The sequence below is a fragment of the Vanacampus margaritifer genome, chromosome 17 (genome assembly GCF_051991255.1).
Source record: "Vanacampus margaritifer isolate UIUO_Vmar chromosome 17, RoL_Vmar_1.0, whole genome shotgun sequence".
NCBI lineage: Eukaryota > Metazoa > Chordata > Actinopteri > Syngnathiformes > Syngnathidae > Vanacampus > Vanacampus margaritifer.
Genome location: NC_135448.1, coordinates 17,926,018 through 17,946,454, shown reverse-complemented (window position 1 = coordinate 17,946,454; position 20,437 = coordinate 17,926,018). Strand labels below are relative to the sequence as shown.

General features: G+C 45.5%; 2 protein-coding genes across 5 annotated transcripts in view; both read right to left on the bottom strand.

The window, feature by feature from the left end:
* The window catches only part of pvrl2l (PVR cell adhesion molecule related 2 like), a 136,700-nt gene extending 131,436 nt beyond the window's left edge, over positions 1 to 5,264 (bottom strand). For both annotated transcript variants that reach the window (XM_077547789.1, XM_077547788.1), the window contains exon 1: positions 1,691 to 5,264. In XM_077547789.1, the coding sequence (XP_077403915.1) occupies positions 1,691 to 1,793 (103 nt within the window). In that variant the 5' untranslated portion in view covers positions 1,794 to 5,264. The remainder of the gene's footprint in view (positions 1 to 1,690) is intronic.
* Positions 5,265 to 13,917: 8,653 nt separating this feature from the next.
* Positions 13,918 to 20,330, bottom strand: tcf19l (transcription factor 19 (SC1), like). 3 transcript variants are annotated; one of them, XR_013288752.1, is made up of 7 exons: positions 20,167 to 20,330; positions 18,622 to 19,231; positions 17,759 to 17,928; positions 17,268 to 17,676; positions 16,725 to 17,172; positions 15,934 to 16,355; positions 13,918 to 14,173 (listed from the first exon to the last, which is right to left on the bottom strand). XR_013288752.1 is itself a non-coding variant. In XM_077547785.1 (6 exons), the coding sequence occupies exons 2-6, from the start codon at positions 18,902 to 18,904 to the stop codon at positions 15,995 to 15,997; spliced, it is 1,671 nt and encodes a 556-aa protein (XP_077403911.1). In that variant the 5' UTR covers positions 18,905 to 19,231; positions 20,167 to 20,330; the 3' UTR covers positions 14,703 to 15,994. The 3 variants fall into 3 exon arrangements, 2 of the variants coding, with proteins under 2 accessions (XP_077403911.1, XP_077403913.1); XM_077547785.1 differs by lacking the exon at positions 13,918 to 14,173 and having other exon boundaries at positions 14,703 to 16,355; XM_077547787.1 differs by lacking the exon at positions 13,918 to 14,173 and having other exon boundaries at positions 14,703 to 16,355; positions 18,622 to 19,162; positions 20,167 to 20,323.
* Between the last annotated feature and the right edge of the window lie 107 nt (positions 20,331 to 20,437).

Genomic DNA, 20,437 nt, shown 5'->3' with positions numbered 1-20,437 from the left:
CGCCCGAGGCTCGGAGCTGCACGTTTCACATCCAAATAGAAGCCGAGCGTGACAAAAAAAAAAAAAGAGCAACATGTGAATGCAGTCTTGTCGCAGACAGCAAACAAACGCCAATCGTCACTAAAACCATGAGCACGTCAGTTGGAATTGGCCCCAAAATGGCTGCTTGAAAACAAAATGGCTGACTTTCTTGAGTTGGGGCATTGGTCCTTGAGACTTTTTCGTGCGTCCTGTCAAGGCAGACGCGTACACCCAATTTCGTGTCGATCAGTAAAACTGATGTCAGGGGCTGATTTTTTTTTTTTTTTCCTTCTAACTTTGCATACAGCAACTCAGGCCATAAATGGGCGCGGCCCTTCATGTTTTTCACAAATACACCACTTTCCATTGTTACCCTCATGTCTGATCAATTATGATTGGAGGCAAAACAAAGCAACAATGTCACGAGTCCAACAACAGTTTTGCACACACGCACTAAGGGAGAAGACATAGCCATAGTCTCTTTTTTTTTCATTAATAAACCACTTTCAATAGTTGCTTGTATAATGCTTTACACACATGCTGAGTGAGAAGTGGGGCATAGTCAACTTATTTTGGATTTTCATTAATAAGCCACGTTTAGTAGTTACCTTCGTGGCAAAAATAAAGCAGCAATGTCACGTGTCGCACAAACGTTTGCACAGAAAAGGGAAGGGGGCTCGTTATTGCTTTCATTAATAAGCCACTTTCAACAGTTTCCCTCTTGCCTAATCAATCCCAAGTGGAGTGAGAGGCACAACAGAAAAAAAATCCATCCAAAACACAACCAATTTTTTTTTTTCATCAATAAACCACTTTTTTTACTCTCAAGCCAGATGAGTCAATTAAATCAAGATGAAATAAAATCACGTTTACACAAGCAGCAGCTCAGCATACATGCTGAGGCAGAAGATGGTCGTATTGTTTTTTTCTTTTCGTTAATAAACCACTTTCGAGAGTCACCCCTCCCGCCTGATCAATCATGACTGGACGCAAAAATTGATCCACTACGTCAGGTTTCATAAACATCAGCTTTACACGTATGCTTAGAGACGAGATGGGCGTGGTCCTCCTTATTTGCGTTTTTCATTAACAAACCGCTTTGAAGAGTTGCCACCCAGCCTAATCAATCGCGTCTGGAGGCGAAATACAGCCGCAATCAATACAATCTGTCGCAAAGTTGCCATGCAAGGGACGGCAGGCGTCTTAATTAATCACAGTTATTTATAGAGCGTGTGCACGACTGTACGGGCCGTGTGCAAAAAAACATGCACGTGCCTTGGGGGACACCTTGACAACTTTAAAGCTGCTGTGATGTGACGTCGTAAATCAAAAAACACAGTTTGATGACGACGTTTTGAGTGCAAGAAACACGCGTGGCCGACATTGCGCGGCCTTAATAAAAGTGTGAGAGGGCAGGTGCGCACCCAAGCCATTCATGACAACGCCAACAGCAAACGCGGGTGCCCGACGGCGCATTCCAGCAGGTGAACGTGAGCCGTGCGCGGAGGCTCAAGGCGGATTAAGAGCTCCCTCGGCGGTCACCTGCCGCCTTAAAGCGGCGATTTAAGCAGCAAAGAAAGCGAACACGCTCAAGTCCGCGCGTGGGACCTCATCCCGAGTGACGGCCACCGGAAACTTTCCCGTGCGTGCCCCGCCGCGGTGAGCTTACCTCGGCAGGTGAGGAGGAGCCAAGCCGCCGCCAGCAGAAGCGGCGGCGGCAGCAGCCGGCGGGCGGACCGAGAGGAGGACCGGGCGCCGCCGTCGCTCGCCATGATTGCGCGCGCCGGAGCAGGTGGACGTCAGTCAGAGCGGAGGGGAAAAAAAATCCACAAGAGCCAGATTAGTCCCAACAACTTGTGCGTGCGCGCGCGTGTGTGTGTGTGTTTGGTTTGGGACTCGCAGCCAAGTTGCCGACGTGCGCGGCTCGCGTCTTCGTGCGTGCGTGCGTGCGTGCGTGCGTGCGCGCCTCCTCCGGCTGCGTGACTGACGGCGAGGAGCGGAACCACTCCCCGGGTGGGCCGGCCGCACTGCGCACTCTCAGCCCCCCGCAGGATGCCCGAGTGACGGCGTGAGGGACGAGCGGGAGAGTGTGTGTGTTGTGTGTGTGTGAGAGAGTGAGTGAATGCGTGAAGGTGTGGGAGCGAGCGTGAAACCCCGCCGCGGAGGAATTGAACTGTGACGTCAGAACAGCGACACCAAGAGGACAACGGCCGACACACGTCGTTAATCAAAAAATTGGAAATGTTTTTTTCATGAGGGGGGACAACAAATGCACTTGCTAAAATATATTTTTTAAACATACCGTAATGACCTAATGAAGTCGAATTTTTCAAATAGTTTTGTCACATTTTCCTATTCAATTCAACACACTTTGTGCAGCTCATTCCTGTGTGCATGCATTGACCACCTGGGGGCGGTATAATAAAGACATACGGATCGACATGAGGGCTCAGACTCACAAATTGAGTGGTAAATGTAATTGTTCTTCGCAGAGGATAAAGAATACTAGTGTGACTTGTGTTTTGCGCTCGAATATCGTTTGCGTCACCGTCGCATAGATGCTAATGCCTATGACGTTTTCCATTATATTTTAGCATTAAGCTAGCAGACAAAGGCTATATGTGCTAGTTTTAAATACCCATTGTGTAATTCTCCATTTTATGCTGAGTTTAAAAGTAAGGCGCACACACTTGCACACACGTGGAGTAGCCTATTGAATTTTTCATACTGGATGTGACAGAAGCTGATTTTCCCATTTAGCAAAGATGGATGAAATAATGGCCTTCTGTCAATCAAAAGAAAAATAGGCTTATTGAAGTGAATGTTCAGGAGGGGGCGCAGCAATAAGGGGGTTCAATTTGGTGCGGTGGGTCACACGGGCCATCAGAATGATGACTGATGACATCAGCAGTCCACAAGGAAGCTGAGCTATGGGAGGGAAATGGGAAAATAAAATGTGGTTTTAAAAATAATAGGGAAAATTAAGGTCAAAATCAGAATTGTGTTGTTTTTTTTGATCAACGTTTGTATTGTTCTGATTGTTTTTCTTTGTCTTGTTTTCCTGCATGTTTCTCGTTTGTGTCTTCTGCTCATTACGTCTTGCCAGCTCGCACCTGTTCTCATCAGACCTGCTCGCTAGGATAACCAATCAGCTCCCTCCGGCCACTTAATTGTTCCTTGTCAGTCAATGCGAATATAGTTCTTTATTCCTCCACTTCCCATCATCCTCATCCCTCATTTTCTTTTTTTATCCTCTTCCTCATTTTCCTTATCATCATCTGACTCTTCCTTCCTCTAACTTTCTCGTCCTCCTCTTCGCCGCCGCCGCCGCCGCACTAAGCTGAGCCTTGACGGCGACTAAGCTTCAAAGACGGATACGTTACAGCAAAAGTTTCGCTTGAGCTGGCGAGAGGCGCCACTTACAAGCACCGCTTTTAAAGTCAGAGACGTGCAAACGTGCCGACATGGCTCACCACAAAAACACGACGACAACAACCCAATAAACGCAATGACAGCCGTCCGTCAATTCAGACATGCAAGACGTCCAAAGTTTCACCCCCTAAAAATAAGAATAGCGATGAGGAAGACGTTATTGATGATGACATCATTGTATCGGGGCCCCCGCAGACCTCGTGGGTCAGCCCACCGCCCCAATAGCAACATTAGCACCTCGTTAGCCATCTGTAAACAAGCCCGCCCTCCATTTTGGGTCTGGCCGCAAACAGTCCATTAATCAAGGCAAGGGCAGGGAAGCCTTCACAGGAGGTTCCACATTCGTTGGAGCCACATTGCGCCACCTGCTGGAAGCTCATTGAATTTTGAGTTACATTTTCAAAGGTTGCAAAAACCTTCAATGGAGTGTCACGATACCAATAATATTTCTGCACGATGTGAGTAGTATCACAATACCTCAAGTATCATGCTAGAGTACTATATTACGATATCAGCACTGCCATGATATGATGCAACGTAACAGTGTCATGATACCAGGAGTGTTACAACAAACAGTATCACAATATCAACATTATCACGCAATCTCACCAGCAATATCACAATACGATGGTATCACTAGAACTTCATTATCAGGATACCGAACGTTTCATGATACCACGATAACAGTCTCACAATTTTAATACAGTACTATCACAATACCAACAGTATCACCCAATCTCACTCATAATGCCATCACTATAACAATAGTGTAATGAGAGTGTAGTATCACGATACTGATAATATCATGATACCAACAGTATCACGATACCAGTAGTATCACAGCAGCAGTGGCATCAAGATACCAACAATATCACATTACTATAACTACAGTATCATGATACCAGAAGTATCACAATGCCGAAAGTTTCATGACACCACCGATAACAGTCTCACAATACTAATACAGTACTATCACAATACCAACAGTATCACCCAATCTCACTCATAATGCCATCACTATAACAATAGTATAATGAGAGTGTAGTATCACGATACTGATAATATCATGATACAAACAGTATCACGATACCAGTAGTATCACAGCAGCATTGGCATCAAGATACCAACAATATCACATTACTATAACTACAGTATCATGATATCAGAAGTATCACAATGCCGAAAGTTTCATGATACCACCGATAACAGTCTCACAATACCAACAGTACCATGTTAAGACTAGTATTATGGTATCACAAAAACAATAGTAGTCCTAATGGTGGTTTCATGGTTACCTTATCATCCCAGCCACCTATGCCACAATACAGCAGTATCATGAAACCATCAGTATGACGATACCAAACAGTATAACAGCACCAGAAATGTCATACCATCATTATATCAGTAGTATAAAGTAAATGAAAAATAATGACAAATAACGATATTAAAAAAACAAAAAAGGAAATGCAAATATTTGGACATTGGCTGGCCGTACCATCCGTAGAACGCTGGTATCGTACCAGAAAACGAGAGAAGAAGTCGATATTTGACTACACTTGTCTGTTGAAGTATGACAAATGGTTGATGATTAACAATGAAAATTATGGAGAAAAACTTTTCATTTCTTCCACTGCAACAAATTGCAAATCATTTCAGTCCAGCGTTTCAGCATTTCAACAGAAATGTTTCCGTTTTTATCATTATTACCGATAATTGCCTTCCATCTTTCCAAGGCGAGCAGGCTGCACTTTTTGAACGCGACTCCTTAATCGCCCACGGCCTTCACCTCTCTCATTCCACCATCACCATTAGCTACCCCCCCCCTTTTCCAACCCCCCCCCCCCCCCCACCCCCATCTGTCAGTGCACGTCCTGGTATGAATCAACTCGTAGCCTGATGACAGATGGCCGGCCCAGACCGGAGATGTATTTACTTCGGTGCGCCTCTGAAGCTAACCTGCAGCGGCGCAGTCAACGTTAAGCTAAGTCATACACACACACACACACACACACATAAACATGTACGGACACACACAAGTGGTATGTTGGTGTGGCTATAGATTGAAAGCAAGAGCGGTAATAGACGGATGGAGGCGGTGGCTATCATCTTTCGGTCTCTATGAAAAAAGGATCAAAAGGTGCCTGTCAGTCATTTTGTGGGCTGGTCGCCGTGGCAACCAAGTGATGGGTTGCAGGATCCGCAATAAGGGGTGAGGGGGAGGGGCAGTGGGGGACTTGGCAAGAGTGTTTTTTTTTTGTTTTTTTTAACTCTCATACTTGCAAGCATCTGTTTTTGATTAAGAAAAATGTAATCAGATTCAGGCCTGAGCCCAGATTCGAACCCCAAACCTCATACCAGGTCCAAATCAAGCGTGACGAAAGCCTTCCCCGCACTTTTGTTGCCATGACTGCAGCCTCCGTGACGCGGGGCCGTGCGAGCCGGCCGGCGAGCGGGCGAGGAAGCGACATAGCGAGCGCCCCCGCGGCCGAGCGGCGAGGAAGTCAGATTGATTAAGCAAGCCGGCGGCGCAATGTGACGGCGTATCCGTCAGCGGGCCCGCACGTTTCGAAGAGGCGGGACGAGTTTATTTGTATGGCGCCATTTAAACACGAGGCAAATTCAGAGCGCTTCGCAGAGGCAGAGAAAGACGAGATGAACGTCAAGATTACATCCCAACATGTCAACAACCGGTCTACACGCTGGCTGTCACAACAGATTTTAAATAAATAAATATATAATCTCGCTCTTCCGCCTTTCCCTCTCTGTGGTATCCACACAGTCAAGTCAGCGGACAACAAGGCGCTCTAAAAAGGCAACACCGGCCCAAAGCCCCAGTCCATAGGTGGGCTGTCAAATCAGGGAAAAAAAAGAATAATAAAAAATTACCCCACTCCTCGCTTGTCTGTCTTTCTGTGCATGCACTCATGGCAAACCACGAGGCACTCCAGCGGCCTATCCAAACGGAAGATGCATTTTTGGGGTATGACCATAGCTAGCTGTCTGCTAATTAACTGTACCAGGCACCAGGTAACCTACCTAAAGTTCTTTTGTCGAATTGAATCATTGAGGGGGGGACTGAAATGGTGAAAAAAAAAATAATTCTTTCCACACTTCAGGACTACACAGTTCTTATTCTGCACAGTTTCAGCGGCAACTGAATCTTCAAACAAGTATATTAAGAAATCATTATCTAAATTCACTAGAAATCTACACCCTTAAAAATGTTGGGTTAAAAGAAACCCAATATGGGTTAAAAATAACCCAAAATGGGTTATTTTTCATCCATTCATTTTCCAAACCGCTTATATTTTTTTTCCATTTGTTTTTATTTACCCCAATGTGGTTAATTTCTTTCAAAAAAAAAAATTTCATCATAACCCAGTGTAAAAAAAAGTTGGGTTATGATAAATTGGCTCCCTTTTTTGACCCAATGTGGGTTGTTTTTGACCCAATTGTTTTTAGAGTGTATTGCTTGGCATTAGTAGTGTTACTAGTGCAGCACATACGTTTATTACTAAAGTCAAATTGTGTACTAGTAGCCTACATTTTGCATTACTAGTGGAAAAAAAGTAGTAGCGCTAATTACCTTAAGCTTGATATCAAGCATGTCGACTAAATGCTCAAACAACTTTCCATCCTTCTCATGGTTGCAGGTTTGGCCTATTTCACATGGAGCCCAACCCGGCTCACCCTGGCATCCCTGACCTCCAGCCCCCCCGCATATGGCGGCGGGGGGGGGGGGGGGGGGGGGGACTTCTCGGCTTCATTAGTCGGGCGGCGCATCCGAGTGTTGCTTGGCTAGCGCCGCAGCGAGAGAGGAACACTGTTGGCTTTAATTAAAGACATTAAAGCGCTGCAAATACACACAGCCCCCGGGAGGATGTGTTCTCGGCACACACACACACACGCACGCACGCACACCTCCCCAAAATACCTCCGCCTTGTCTCTTCCCTCCTCGTCACGTTTGCCTTCGTCGCCGTTCCTTTGAAGCCTTCCCCTACTTGTCGCCGCTTCCTCCCCTCTTTAGTCTCATCCCGGCCTCCCGCGACTTTCTTTTCTTTCTTCCTCTCGCTCGCTCTCACCATCTTCACCTCCGTTCCCCCCCCGTCCCATAACGTCCGACCCCCCGTCAGCATCCCCATCCAGCGCAAGGTGCTTTGTTTACAATTAATTAGACTTTGCTTCTTTTGAGGTTTATTTACATCACAACGACATCAACGCGGGCTCTATTTATGATGACTGCACACACTGCAAGTTCATATTATAGTGTGTGTGTGCGCGTGTGTGTGTGTGTGTGTGTGTGTGTGTGTGTGTGTGTGCGCGCGTGTGTGTCCACAATCTAATGAGATCCGATACATAAATTCTGCCTTGAACAAGATAATAATGTTCAGTGTTTATTTTGGTGCTTGCATTGAAGTGCGGCTGTTCCTAACAATTTGACCGTCTTATGACGAAAACATCCCCTCCACCTGGACTGGTCGCCAGTCAAATTTTGGGGGTACAGGGACAAACAAAGGATTGGTCGCATAAAAACAAACTACACTCGCCAGAATGCTAGACAGCTCCAACAATTCCATATTGGATCTAACAAGGTGTGGCTGCACCTAAAATGAAGTGAGCAAGGTTATTTTTGTTAACGAAAACGAACAAGAAAAACGAAAACTAAAATTCCAAAAACAATTTCGTTAAAATAAAAATAAAAACGAAGACTGACAAACTACATTTGATGATCACAAATCTAACTATAATTATAGCAAAAATGTCCTGTAATTAATTTAATGCATGAGCCTTTTTAAGTAGATTTATATTTACGTTTGAAAGTGTTACACAAAATTGACGTGATCTAGCAGCAGCCAATAGAAACGCACCTTCGGATGACGCCGCAACGAAATATGCTAGGTAAGAAATTAGTTACTTTTCTCATTTTATCATGCCGTTTATTAAATATTGCGCACAAGTAGAGGTGGCAAATCCAGGTCCAGAAAGTAAAAACCCTGCCACAGTTTGGCTTTAACCCCAGGTGCTAGCTAGCTAGCTAGCTAGCTATCTCTCATGGTGCTCGTTTACCTGCTAGGGAGCTAGCTAGCTAGCATCAATGGCTAAAACCTAAAACTGTGGCAGGGTTTTTAACTTTCTAAACCTAAATTTGCCACTTCTGAGCACACATTAAAGAAGAAAAAAGCTAATACTGAAACTAACTAAAACTAAGCATTTTTTAAATAACTAAAACTAATAAAAACTAACAGAAACACCCTCAAAACTAATTCAAACTGACTCAATTTAACAAACATAAAAACGAACTAGAAAAAAAATTCCAAATCTATAACAACGCTGGAAGTGACCCTATGAAACAATCGCCTCATTTGAATATTGAAATACAATCTGGGGCGTGCGCACACAAAAACGAGCGCCATTAAGGCTAATGGCGTGTGACGTGCACATGGCTGGGTGGGAGGTGCGGCGAGGGCAAACGTGCGCAGTGGAGAGGAAGCGGGGAAGGAAATTATGCGGCGCAAGGATGAGATGTTAAACGAACATCATGTTAGCATCCTGTTAACGCGACGCTAACGTAATGTTTTACACGGGAGCGCTAGACTGGAAGCTTTTATTCGAGAGAGACGCAATCGCGTCGGCGGGCCACGAACGCACTTCAGAACATCACTAACCAACATCATGTCTAGCGGTGCCTTGAGATATTAGCTCAATATCTTCCGCGATCTCAAATCAGCCGTATGGAGATGGTCACTGCAGTAAGCTGAATATTAGTCATTCTTCGCAGAGGATAAATAAAATAAAAAATGCCATGAGCAATGCAATGAGGACCATAAAGCATCAACGCTGTGCATTTAAGCACGTACACAATCATGAACCCATGTCACATAAATGACTATTAAGTAGGTACCAGGGTTATAATATTTTGGGACTTTTATAGTTTTCATTTTGTTTTTACTAAATTTTAATTAGGTTTTAGAGCAGGGTTCTTAGTTTTCGTTTTTTTTGTCAAAAATGCTTCATTTCAGTTGTTTTGTTTTAGAACTTTTTTTTATTTTTTTTAAGTGCAAGACAAAAAATAAAATAAAGGTCACGAGGTACCATTTCAAATGTATTTATTTAATGGAAATGTTTTTTCAATTCTAATTCTACTTATTTTGTTAGTTTTCGTTAACTGGACCAAATAATCTTGGAAGGAGGAGAACCCAACACAAACCACCTTCACAAGAAGCCCATCAATAGCATCAGCTAGCATACTAGCCTAAATAACTAGCATAGATGAATGTGACATCACACACAAATAAATGTGCATTATTTGTACTTGACACAAATGCTACACGTTCATTGTAAGTACTTAGGGATTTTACGATGTCTTATCTTGAAAGTTGATAAACAAAAGGAGCAGACCGGTTTGACTTTAACATCAGCATTAGCTAGCATACTAGCTTAAATAACTAGCAAAAAACGAATACGACGTCGCGCGGCCAATCAAACATGCGCTTTAGCACTTTAGACAAACACAACATAGCAAGTAGTTTGACTTTATTTGACAATGTCTTGAACAAGCGGAGCAGACCGCTTTGAATTGAACATGCCTCGAAGTGAATATGCAAATGAGCGCAGGCCTTAACATGTCAAGCTGCGTCGGAAGCTAACGTCGCTATTTGTGTGCAAATGCTGTCGTTTGGCGCCGCGCGTAGCGTAACATTACATTAGAATACGCCACGGAGCGAGGCACCAAAAAGCTTTAGTGCTTTGGGGATGCTAATACAACTTGTTTAGCGTTTTAGGCGCGGGCCTCCCCGACGTTTATGTGCTTAGCAGGCACGCACACACGCAGGGCTGCGCATTTAACGCCGTTGATTAGTCGACATCACATCTGCTCGCACTGCGCCGCGTGTGGCCATCACTCTGCGACGCGCGCGCGCACGCACGCACGCACGCACACCTTGACAGGCCTTAACACACACGCACGCGCAGGCACGCACACCTCCAAGCAGAACGGGGACGGCAGCGAGGCACTTTGCGATCGTCTTACATCAAGTCAACATCGTCCATAAATAGAACAACAGGCTCAGCACCGGCGGGAAGGAAACAACATTTGGAGAACACATTTACGAAGGCGCGTGCGTGTGCGCATAAAGAATCTTCACCATTGAGGTTCATGAGTCACACGGGATAAAACGACATTTTCATTTACAAATTTACTATGTCTCCTATGTGTGTGCGTGTGTCGGCCTAATCCCTGTTTAAGCCCCCCAGCAGTGACAACGCGTCCGAGTCATCTTTCTTCACGTCGGGAGAAAAAAAACTGGGAAACGATCAACGTAAGCAGCGAGAGGGCGAGACTGTTCGGGGGGCGGGTTTGGGGTTAATATGGGTGAGTGGAAAGGTGAAGGGGGCAAATTTGGGGTGAAAGGGGTTGAGTGGAAGCGAGTTTGAGGGTTGGTGTAATGGTAGCCTACTGCAAGAATCCACAAAAAAAATCAAATAAAATCCACAAATAATGGATCTCCTCTCCAAAAGGAGTTTTCTAATTACATAAAGATCACACTTCGTAACAGAAAGGACCAGAAAGCGTGTACACAATCATGAACCCATGTTACATAAACAACTATATCAGTAGGTTTGTTATTCAAAACAAACAAACAAACATGAGGCTATTCGCTAGCATCCTAGCCGAAATAGCATGCTAGCACCAACTATCACCCTTGAGCAGTTTTACGGGAAGGGAGGTGGACTGGCATTCAAACGGTTAGCCATTTAATAGCTAGCCGCTAACCAAGGTTATTTTAGTTAACGAAACCGAACGAAAAACCTCAAACTAAAATTTGTTAACGAAATAAAATAAAAACGAAAATGCTTTTAAAAAAAAACCTCAAGCGAAATAAAAACTAACTAAAATGAAAATTGCAAAACTATAATATCCCCGTCGCTAACCTGAGCTCAAGACAGCCAACTCTCATTCGCTGACGCCCACGTCACTCACCAGTTTAAGCCACACACACACTCAAAGCTATTACAGAGTGGAATGTAAGGATGGCGCCCCCAAGTGGACAACAATAGTACCTGAACCTCACATGCACATGTTGAAGTTTAAATAACTGGTAAAAATCAAAGAACAAAACAAAACTCTGTTGCAGAGTCCAGCAGGCGTTGATTTTTATTTTTTATTTCCCCCCCGGGTGGTCATACTCTCAGTGAGCATCACATAGGCGGACGCCTCGCTAACTCTTGATCACGACTTAGCTTTGGGAGTAAAAGGGGGGGGGAATGCCCTCGCCGCGTCTTTAAGGAAAACATTTTCTCTTTTCGTGGCGACTGATGCAAGGCTTGCCTCACACGTGGAGGGCGACCACGTCACTTACCATCAAAGCGGCTGGGACACTTTGCTCGTCATTAAAAGTTCCCAAACTAACTTTCACCTTTCAAGTGCAAATTAACGACGTGTACTAAAACACACAAGCGTTATTACTTGGTATGGACTATAGTGACCCCACAGTCTACAAAACAATTGATGTTTTTGTCGGGATGCAAAGTCTTAATGTCCTGTTGAAATATTTAACCTAATAAATAATGAACTCGGCTAATTGAGTGCAGTATATACAAAAGTCGTCTATAACCGTAATCTCTTACACTTGGTCAAGCTTTTAGCTTCCGAGCGTCCATCTTCTCGGCGAGAATGCTCACTAGCGAGCATTGTAAGTGGATAATGTGTTTTAACGTACTTTAGCACTAAATGAACATGTACATTAACATGTATTAGCAAATTTATAACCATACATGTTAATGATGATGCAGGTATGACCGCCCACGAGGGGAAAATAAATCGCAATACGCACGATATACAACACTTTGGAATGCAGAAGCAAAAACGGAATAGATTAGCGGGTGTGGACTGTAATATAATCTTGTTGTGTTGAACTTTTCACACGAAAGGTCCTGAAACATTTGTATGCGCATTGATGTACATCAGCGAAACAATTTGTTGGCAACGTCGTGGTGAACCTTTGACACTGCGCGTTTTCATCTTTTAGAATAATGTGCTGATTTTCAAGATGTTCTCAGTATGCGTAAAGATCATCTACAGTAGCTAAACACCCTTAGCATATTTTGGCATTTCTGATAGAACGACTTGCTAATGTGCCAACGTCCTCAAACATCCGCGCGCGGTTAAAAATGTACAGCGGCTAAATGTCCTTTGTTGTCAGCTGCGTGTTGAACTTTTCACACGAAACGTCCTCAAACAAGATGCGCCTAGTGATGAGCTGAACTAAATTGTTGGCAATGTCATGGTGAACTTTTTACAGTGTGCTTTCTTTCACCTTTTAGCATTTGAGCAACTTTTAGTATTTAGCTAAGAGAAGAACTTAATAAATAAATAAGAATAATTTGTTTGCTACCGCATATTTGTGTTCGAACTTTTCATGCTGCGTTTTCATCTTTTAGAATTTAGCTGACGGCAGAGGTGGCAAATCCAGGTCCAGAAAGTAAAAACCCTGCCACAGTTTGGCTTTAGCCTCTGATGCTAGCTCCCTAGCAGGTAAACGAGTGCCATGCTAGCTAGGGAGCTAGCTAGTTAGCACCTGGGGCTAAAGCCAAATTGTGGCAGGGTTTTTACTTTCTGGACCTGGATTTGCCACATTCTGACTGACAGAATAGCTTGCTAATATTTACAATATCATCAAACATGTTTGTGTAATGATATACACTATTAGCTAAACATCATTTGTTTGCCATTGCGCAGTTATCTGGAACTTTTCATGCTGTTTGTTCACCTTTTAGCATTTCGAATAGAATGGCTAAGCTCATATGCTAACGTCCTCAAACAGCTGTGCGCGTTAAAAAATGCACACAAGCTAAACGTCTTTTGTTGGCAGCTGCATTTTGAACTTTTTCACTGTGTGTTTTTTTTAGCTTTAAGCCAACGCGCTACTTTGCCAACGCTCTCAAATGTGTGCGCGCGAGTAACGATGTAGCTAAACGTCCTTTGTCGGCTTCTACGCGGTGGTTGTGTTGAACTTTTCACGCTGCGAGTTTTCATCTTTTAGCGTCTTTTGAGGCCGGCGCGAAGCACCAGATGAAAGGCCAATTAATTCCCAGCTTTCGGGGGACCGCGTCGTCGCTCGGGGGGGGCCCCCCTTTCGCATCGCAGCTCACTTTGAGCGCGCTACTACAGAGAAATGATTAATGGCGTTATTAACGTATGTGTGTGTGTTTTTTGTGTGTAGCAGGGGAGCGAGGCGCACAAAAGGTCGACGTGGGGACAGCGGAGAGAAAGTGTAAAATCTCATTTCCTGACGGAGAACAAGACGGAGGCCAAAGCTGTGCACTTGATTACAATAAACAATGCCAAACAGGCAATTCATCAATTTTAACGATTATCGAGTCTTTTTGTCAGGATGTTTACAGGATGTTGGCAATTTTGCGACTTTTCTAACCATTTTATAAACTACTCCTACTCAAGTGAGTAAACAAAAAAAACATTCCAATTTATTAAAATGTATTAAAAGGGGAAAAACATTGAATTAAAATCATAAATGTGATTTTTGTGACAAACTTTAAACGTCATATTGGTCAGCCTTAGGCAAAATCAATACTGTACCTCATTGGATCAATATGTCTTGTAAAAGGAAGGCGTCGATTGATGGGCAAGGAACCAGGCGGCGTTGTCGCGTTTTGGTCAACCATCATCACGGCAGCCATTTTGCCTTCCAGAAAGGCAGCCTTCAAAAGAGCACAATGATCCTGTAAGGGCCCCGCGGAGGCTTTTGAATGACACCATTGGGAGAAGATAAAAGGAGGACCAAAAGTGGGATGAAGAAGAAAGGGAGACGCTATTGAGATCAATCTCATGCGCACGCACACACGCACGCACGCACACTGACAGAAGGCCTCTCACTCTGTGATGCATTCAAAGTAACGAGTGCACAATCAGCCACCGGGCCAACACTGCCCCCTGCTGCATGACATTGACAACACACTGGTCAAAATATTAGGAACACCACCTTCACCAAACGTAGCTTGAAAACGAGTTTTAACTTAGCCAAATAATATTACCATTTGATTTTACTGTTATGAACTAAATGAATTGTCTTAAAGTTGTATTTAAAAAAATAATAATCTCAGACATCACAAGCTACATGTTTGTTGGTTTTGTTTTCTGCATTACCAATGTAATGCTAATAGTCATAATTTTGGAACAGAATGGAGGAGGAAGCCGGAGTAGTTAAATAAACAAACTAGCCAAGCGAGGTGATGAACATTGTTGTGTTTACTGAATCAACAAACATATACAAAACACACACTGGACTAATATTTGATGACACAATACCATAGATTGCATGAACTCCTATGCAGTAGGTGGCGCTCATTTGCTACTTCAAACAGAGCCGTATAAAGAGAGAAAGTTTGGCCAACTCTGTTTCAGCAGGGTGACAAGATGGCGTCCATTTGCCATGTGACCGGCAGTTCACAAATCACAGCGTGACCAATCACGAGATCATGCAGGTCACATGACATACGAAGGCCATCTTGCTACCCTGTCGAGTTGGCCAAACTCTGACTTCAAACATGAGGAACATCTTTCCATTGAACCCCGTAACGAGAAAGTTTTCAAACGGGCTTTTACTGTGAATAAAACTTTTGAACAATTTAACACATTTTACCAATCTCAGCCGCCCCCCTACTGACAGAGTGGAATATGAAGTAATTTGTAATAAGCAATCAAAATTGGTCAACAGAAAGAAAAATCATAATCTAAAAGTACATCCGAGAAGGTTTTTGTTTTGCATTTTATTACATCGTTAGCATAAGCACCATTTTCCTTGCTAAAGTATAACTGCAGTTTGACCATGTGGCCACTATGAGGCGCCAAAGACGACCATACAGACCATCAAAAAATTTTCCCATTACTTTTTTACCCCCCCCAAAAAAAAAGATTCATCCCTGTGATCAATGAACAGCCCATTTTGTGGTCCAATCATCGGAAACTTTATTAGGTGCACCTCTTAACGTTAATATAAAAAAATACTGTAGTTATGAAGATGCTCACTTTTGATTGACAGGTATTAATTTGCTTAGTTTTCCAAAAATATAGCCAAGGAAAATGTTGGCCTGATATTTTTTCTCCCTAACTTTCAAGGTGGTGTGCCACAGGGGTCATGTTGCAGCCCCCCTGAAAATGTGATTAATTTATTAATTATAAGAATGAACGATTCCCAAATAGCCTAATTTATGGGTCAAGAAAAACTGAGCATTACTTTCGTGAAAATGTTTTTTTTGTCGTTGCACTTGAACCTCAAGAGATGGTGTACCTAATCAAGTGTCCAGTGAGCACGGCGCCATGACATCCGGGTAGCTACCGTCTGCACAAAATGGCGGCGCTGCCTATGTAGAGTTGCGTTGAAACTCGAAGCGCCTTCATCCTCAGGAATAAATCGATAACCAAGTATCCGAGTCAAGAATGTCCGACAGCAAAATCCCACCTTAGATTTTTTCCAAGGCAGCATGAGGACATCGAGGACGAGCGAGTGCGCGCGGCGTTCCTCAGCAGCAGCCGCAATGAAAGTCAGCATTGGGGTCCCTCAGCAGCTTCTTGCGGTCCACGTGGAGACAGTCGATGTGGTACCAGGCGTCGCACACGTCGCACTGGATCCACTGGACCGGGTCCTGCTGGGGCAGCAGGCAGCGGCGGGCCGCGCAGGGCTCCACCGGCCCCCCGGCCGACGACACCGTCTTGGTCGCCGCCGCCTCCTCCTCGTCGTCGTCGTCTTCGTCGGAGGAGGAGGACGAGGACGAGCCCGAGGAGGACGAGGCGGAGGAGGTGGAGGAGGAAGACGAGGAGGACGGCGAGGGCAGCGAGGGCCGAGGGGGGAGGGGGTGTTTCCTGGGACGCCCGCGACGCCTGCTGTAAGAAGCAAGGAATAATGGAGGAGTTACCACAATTGGCTGAAAAAGTTTTTTTTTTTTTTTTTTTAAAGGGGGGGGGGGGGGTTCCAAGGACGATACTGATTATTAGTAGTCAAGGAGACTAATAAAAAAACGATATTTCAAGCATTCACCGCTCAGTGAGAAACAGCTTTATTGGCATCGGCACCGATATCCCTAAAACATATTGTATAGCTTGGGCCCTAAATGACTTAGAACTGACTACAGATGGCGCCAAAGCACCACTTTTGTATCAGACAGGGTTATGTCAATTACTCAGATTTCAATATTCACAGTTGGGATCAGTACTTCCTGTTTGTCTGCAATGTTTGGCACTTTCGAGTCTTACCTCGGCTGCTGGTGGAAGCGGTTGAATGCCGCGCGGCCCCGCGGCGCCGCGCAAACCCTCACCGAGGGCGACGCCGGGTTGTAGCTCTCACCTCCCACCACCAGGGGGGAGAAAACCAGCGAGCTGTGAGCCCTCCGACGGCCCCTGGGCGCCAACGCCGCGGGTCTGTGCTGGCGGAAGGTGTTGTGAAGGTGGCGCGGCGGCACCGACGCCTCCTGGTGGTCTTGTCTGGGCGGCGCGGGGACGATGTGGTACTGGTGGTGGTCCAGGCGGGTGTTGGTCATGGCGCCGTGGAAGCTGCCGATGGTCCTGATGCCCACGGGGAAGGGTTTGGCTTCCTGGGGACGCGGGTGGGAGGATGGCGGAGGCGGCGGCGGCGAGCAGAGATCCTCCGGGTCGGACCTGCAGCGCTTCTTCCTGCCTCGCGATCGCTGCGCTTCCCCCAGACCTGCCGGGAATCAACCAGAAAATGTTGTTAAGCATCATGAAAATCAAAATCAGATTGAAATGTTTCTTTCGGGAAGTCAGATTGGCGAGTCGCACCCGTCCTGCTGTGGGGGTCGTCCGAACTGTCGTCCTCCAGCAGCACCGTGTGCGCCGACTTCCTGCGGCTCCTGGAGGCCGGCGCGAGAGACTTGGCCGGCAGGGACTTGGGTGCCAGCGACGGGGCGGCGGGTGAGGACGGCGGCGTGGAAGGAGGCAGCGGCGGCGAGCACCCGGCGCTCGGGGGCGGCGGCGAGGATGAGGAACCCGGGTCGGAGGCGGCGCCCTCGTGGCTGCGGCTCCTCCTGAAGGTCCACGCGCTGCCTTTCATCTTGCTCAGACTGCCGATGGAGTTGAGGATGACGGTGGAGCGGTTGTTGGACAGCTTGGACAGATCAACGCCCGGCGCCACCTTGTGCTCGGGGTTGGTCCTGATACGGTTCTGCAGGTCCGAGGAAAAAGCCCCCGCCTGAAGGGAGACAAGACATAAGTGTGGACTTAGACCACATAGAAAATCTGGAGGCGTCACCATCGTCCGTCACGCGCCGCACCTTGGGAATGCTGATTGCGTCAAAGTCCAGCGGACGAACTTTGACCTTCTGGAAGAGGAAGTAGAACTCGGGGCTGCCGGGAGCCGCGTTGCCCCCAAAGGTCAGCGCGTCGCCATCCGACAGCTCCCATTGGACGCCGAGTTGGAGGCGGACCTCGTTCACCCAAGTGCCTGTTGACAATTTTGTGCGGTTGCGTCATGTTTTTGTTCACACTTTTGTGATGTTGTCATGTTTTGATACACAATCGGTTGGTTTTGTTGACGTTTTTTTTGTGCACAATTTTGTGAGGTTGTGGCGACAAGGCACATTTTTGTTTACAATTTGTGTTGATTTCTCAAGTTTTTTGTTGACAATTTTGTGTGGTTGTCAACCCATGATGCTTTTGGTTTACAATTTTGTGGGAGTGACTCGGCATGTCACGTTGTTTTGTTCACAATTGTGTGGTTGTGTTGACATGTTTTCGTGCACAATTTTGTGAGGTTGTGGCAACAAGGCACATTTGTTTAGGATTTGTGTCGATGTGTCATGCTTTTTGTTTACAATTTTGTGTGGTTGTGTTGACATTGGGTTTTTTTTTGTTTACAATTTTGTGTGCTTGTGTCAACTTGCCATGTTTTTTGTTAACGTTTGTGTGGTTGTGTTTTTGTTTACAATTTTGTGTGGCATTTGTGGATATTTTTTGTTTACAAATTATTAGTGGTTGTATCGACGTTTTTGATTATGGCTTTCATGTGGTTGTCAAGCTGCTTACGTGCTATTTTTAGATGTTCCCGGAATGTGTTTCTATTTATACAAGAGTGGATCTTAACATATGTATTACATGTATTTGTTTACAAGTATGCATGCTTTTGTTTACATCTCACCGTGAGTGCTCCTGTCCTTGATGTGGACCCTCCATCCCTCCTCCTGCGCCGCCGCCGCCACCTTCCCGCCATCGCTGCTGGCCTCGCGCTCGGCGTGCAGCTCGGCGTGGACGCGCGACACGGCCGGCGAATCCAGCGTGACGTCACACAGCTCCTCCGCCCTTCCCAGGCGGAACACGGAGTGGCCCGGCGCCGGCCTGAAGGTGTAAAGGTCCCGCGTGGAGCCCCCCGCCGAGGAGCCGATGCGGAGCAGCTGGAAGCACGGCTGCGCCCCCGAGAGCATGACGGACGCTTTTGTCCTGGATAAGCGCGACCGCCCCACCCCGCCGTCCCGGCGCTACAGAAGGACACGTGGCATTCGGGAGTCGCTCTGCTTGTGGTAAATTGCTACGTTGACGACATCTGCGGCAGGCTGAATGGCATCTGGCGTGAAGCTGGGAGGACTGGCATGAATAAATGAGGCCGTCTGAGCTGATGAGGTATGCAAATGAGCTATCCTCGCCTGGCCTCTCTGCTGGAGGGTTTGTGGATGAAGAATAGGCTGTCAAAAAAATGGAACAAAAAAATCCTTGGGGCTTAATGATTCATGGTTTGTGCTCCTTCTGTACATCTGAAACGAAATAAAAATAAACATGAAGCAAGCCATTACAGGAGGTGACAATTAAGGCCCGATTGATATGGAATTTTTTTTAAAGTTTAAGTTTTTTTTTTTTTTTAATTATGTTCAAAAATAGATATAATGACTAAAATAAAGTATTTTTAGTCTCGTAACTCTTACAACAAAAAATATATAAATTACAGGGAAAACATTTGGCTGTCCTTTAGTATTTAACTTTACAGAGAAAATTTTGTCGCTACCTCAAATCCTCTCATAGAATGAATGCAAATGCAATTATTTCCTCCTCGCCCGCAGAAAAACTTAATTTGACCATCTCTAAACTTTAAAATGTCATACTGTTCATGGTTTCCGTACTTTTGGCACAAGGTGTTCAATGCCAAAATTCAGATTATATATATAATTTTTTTTTAATGCAATTTTTAAAAATGTGCACCTTTCTGTGAGTCCTCACTGAATTTCTGGAAAAATCTTTCTTGAAGCCTTGCAATGTGAAGATAGTGTTTACTACGGTTTTAAATATATGGTTCTTTATTATGAACTGTAGAATTTGTGTGTGAATATTGCTGCTGTGACTATTTAATTTGTTTCACAGGATGTTTTCAGCCCGCAGGGCACACTTTTTCAGCCCGCGGGCCACACTTTTTCTAGCCGTTCAAGTGTCACTTTTTCTGGATCCAGGCCGAGCAGCAACCCGCTGCGTCACCGGAAGCCCCAGAATCAGGTCAAACGTGATTACATAACTTTAAATCACGCATCTTAGCTCATTATCTCTAACTTAAATATATATTTATTTAGTTCTACTTCTATGAGTTAGTACGGCTCGAATGTGCTCAGGTAGAATGAACGGCCAGTCGCGTTGCTTAAGCTAGCTGACGTCGCTTCCTCCCGGACAAAACCAGCTAAAACGCAACACTTACGACACCCACCCGAAGTTAGCGGACCTCTCGCCTCCTGAACAACAGTCAAGCGGGCATTGAGCCGCGGTTGAAGTTCGGCTTCGGCCGCCGTCGTTCCCCGGGACGCCTTCTGCTCGCTGCGCTTTCTTTCCTCCACACAGGAAGTGCTTTGAAATTTGGCGCGTCGTGCCAGCAAGCGCTGCCGTGTACGTCACGTCCGGCTCCTGCCCGATTGGCCAACGGCCAGGGCGCCTTTAGCAAGGACACGCCTGTTTTTAAAGGGGCCGCACGTCTTTTAACG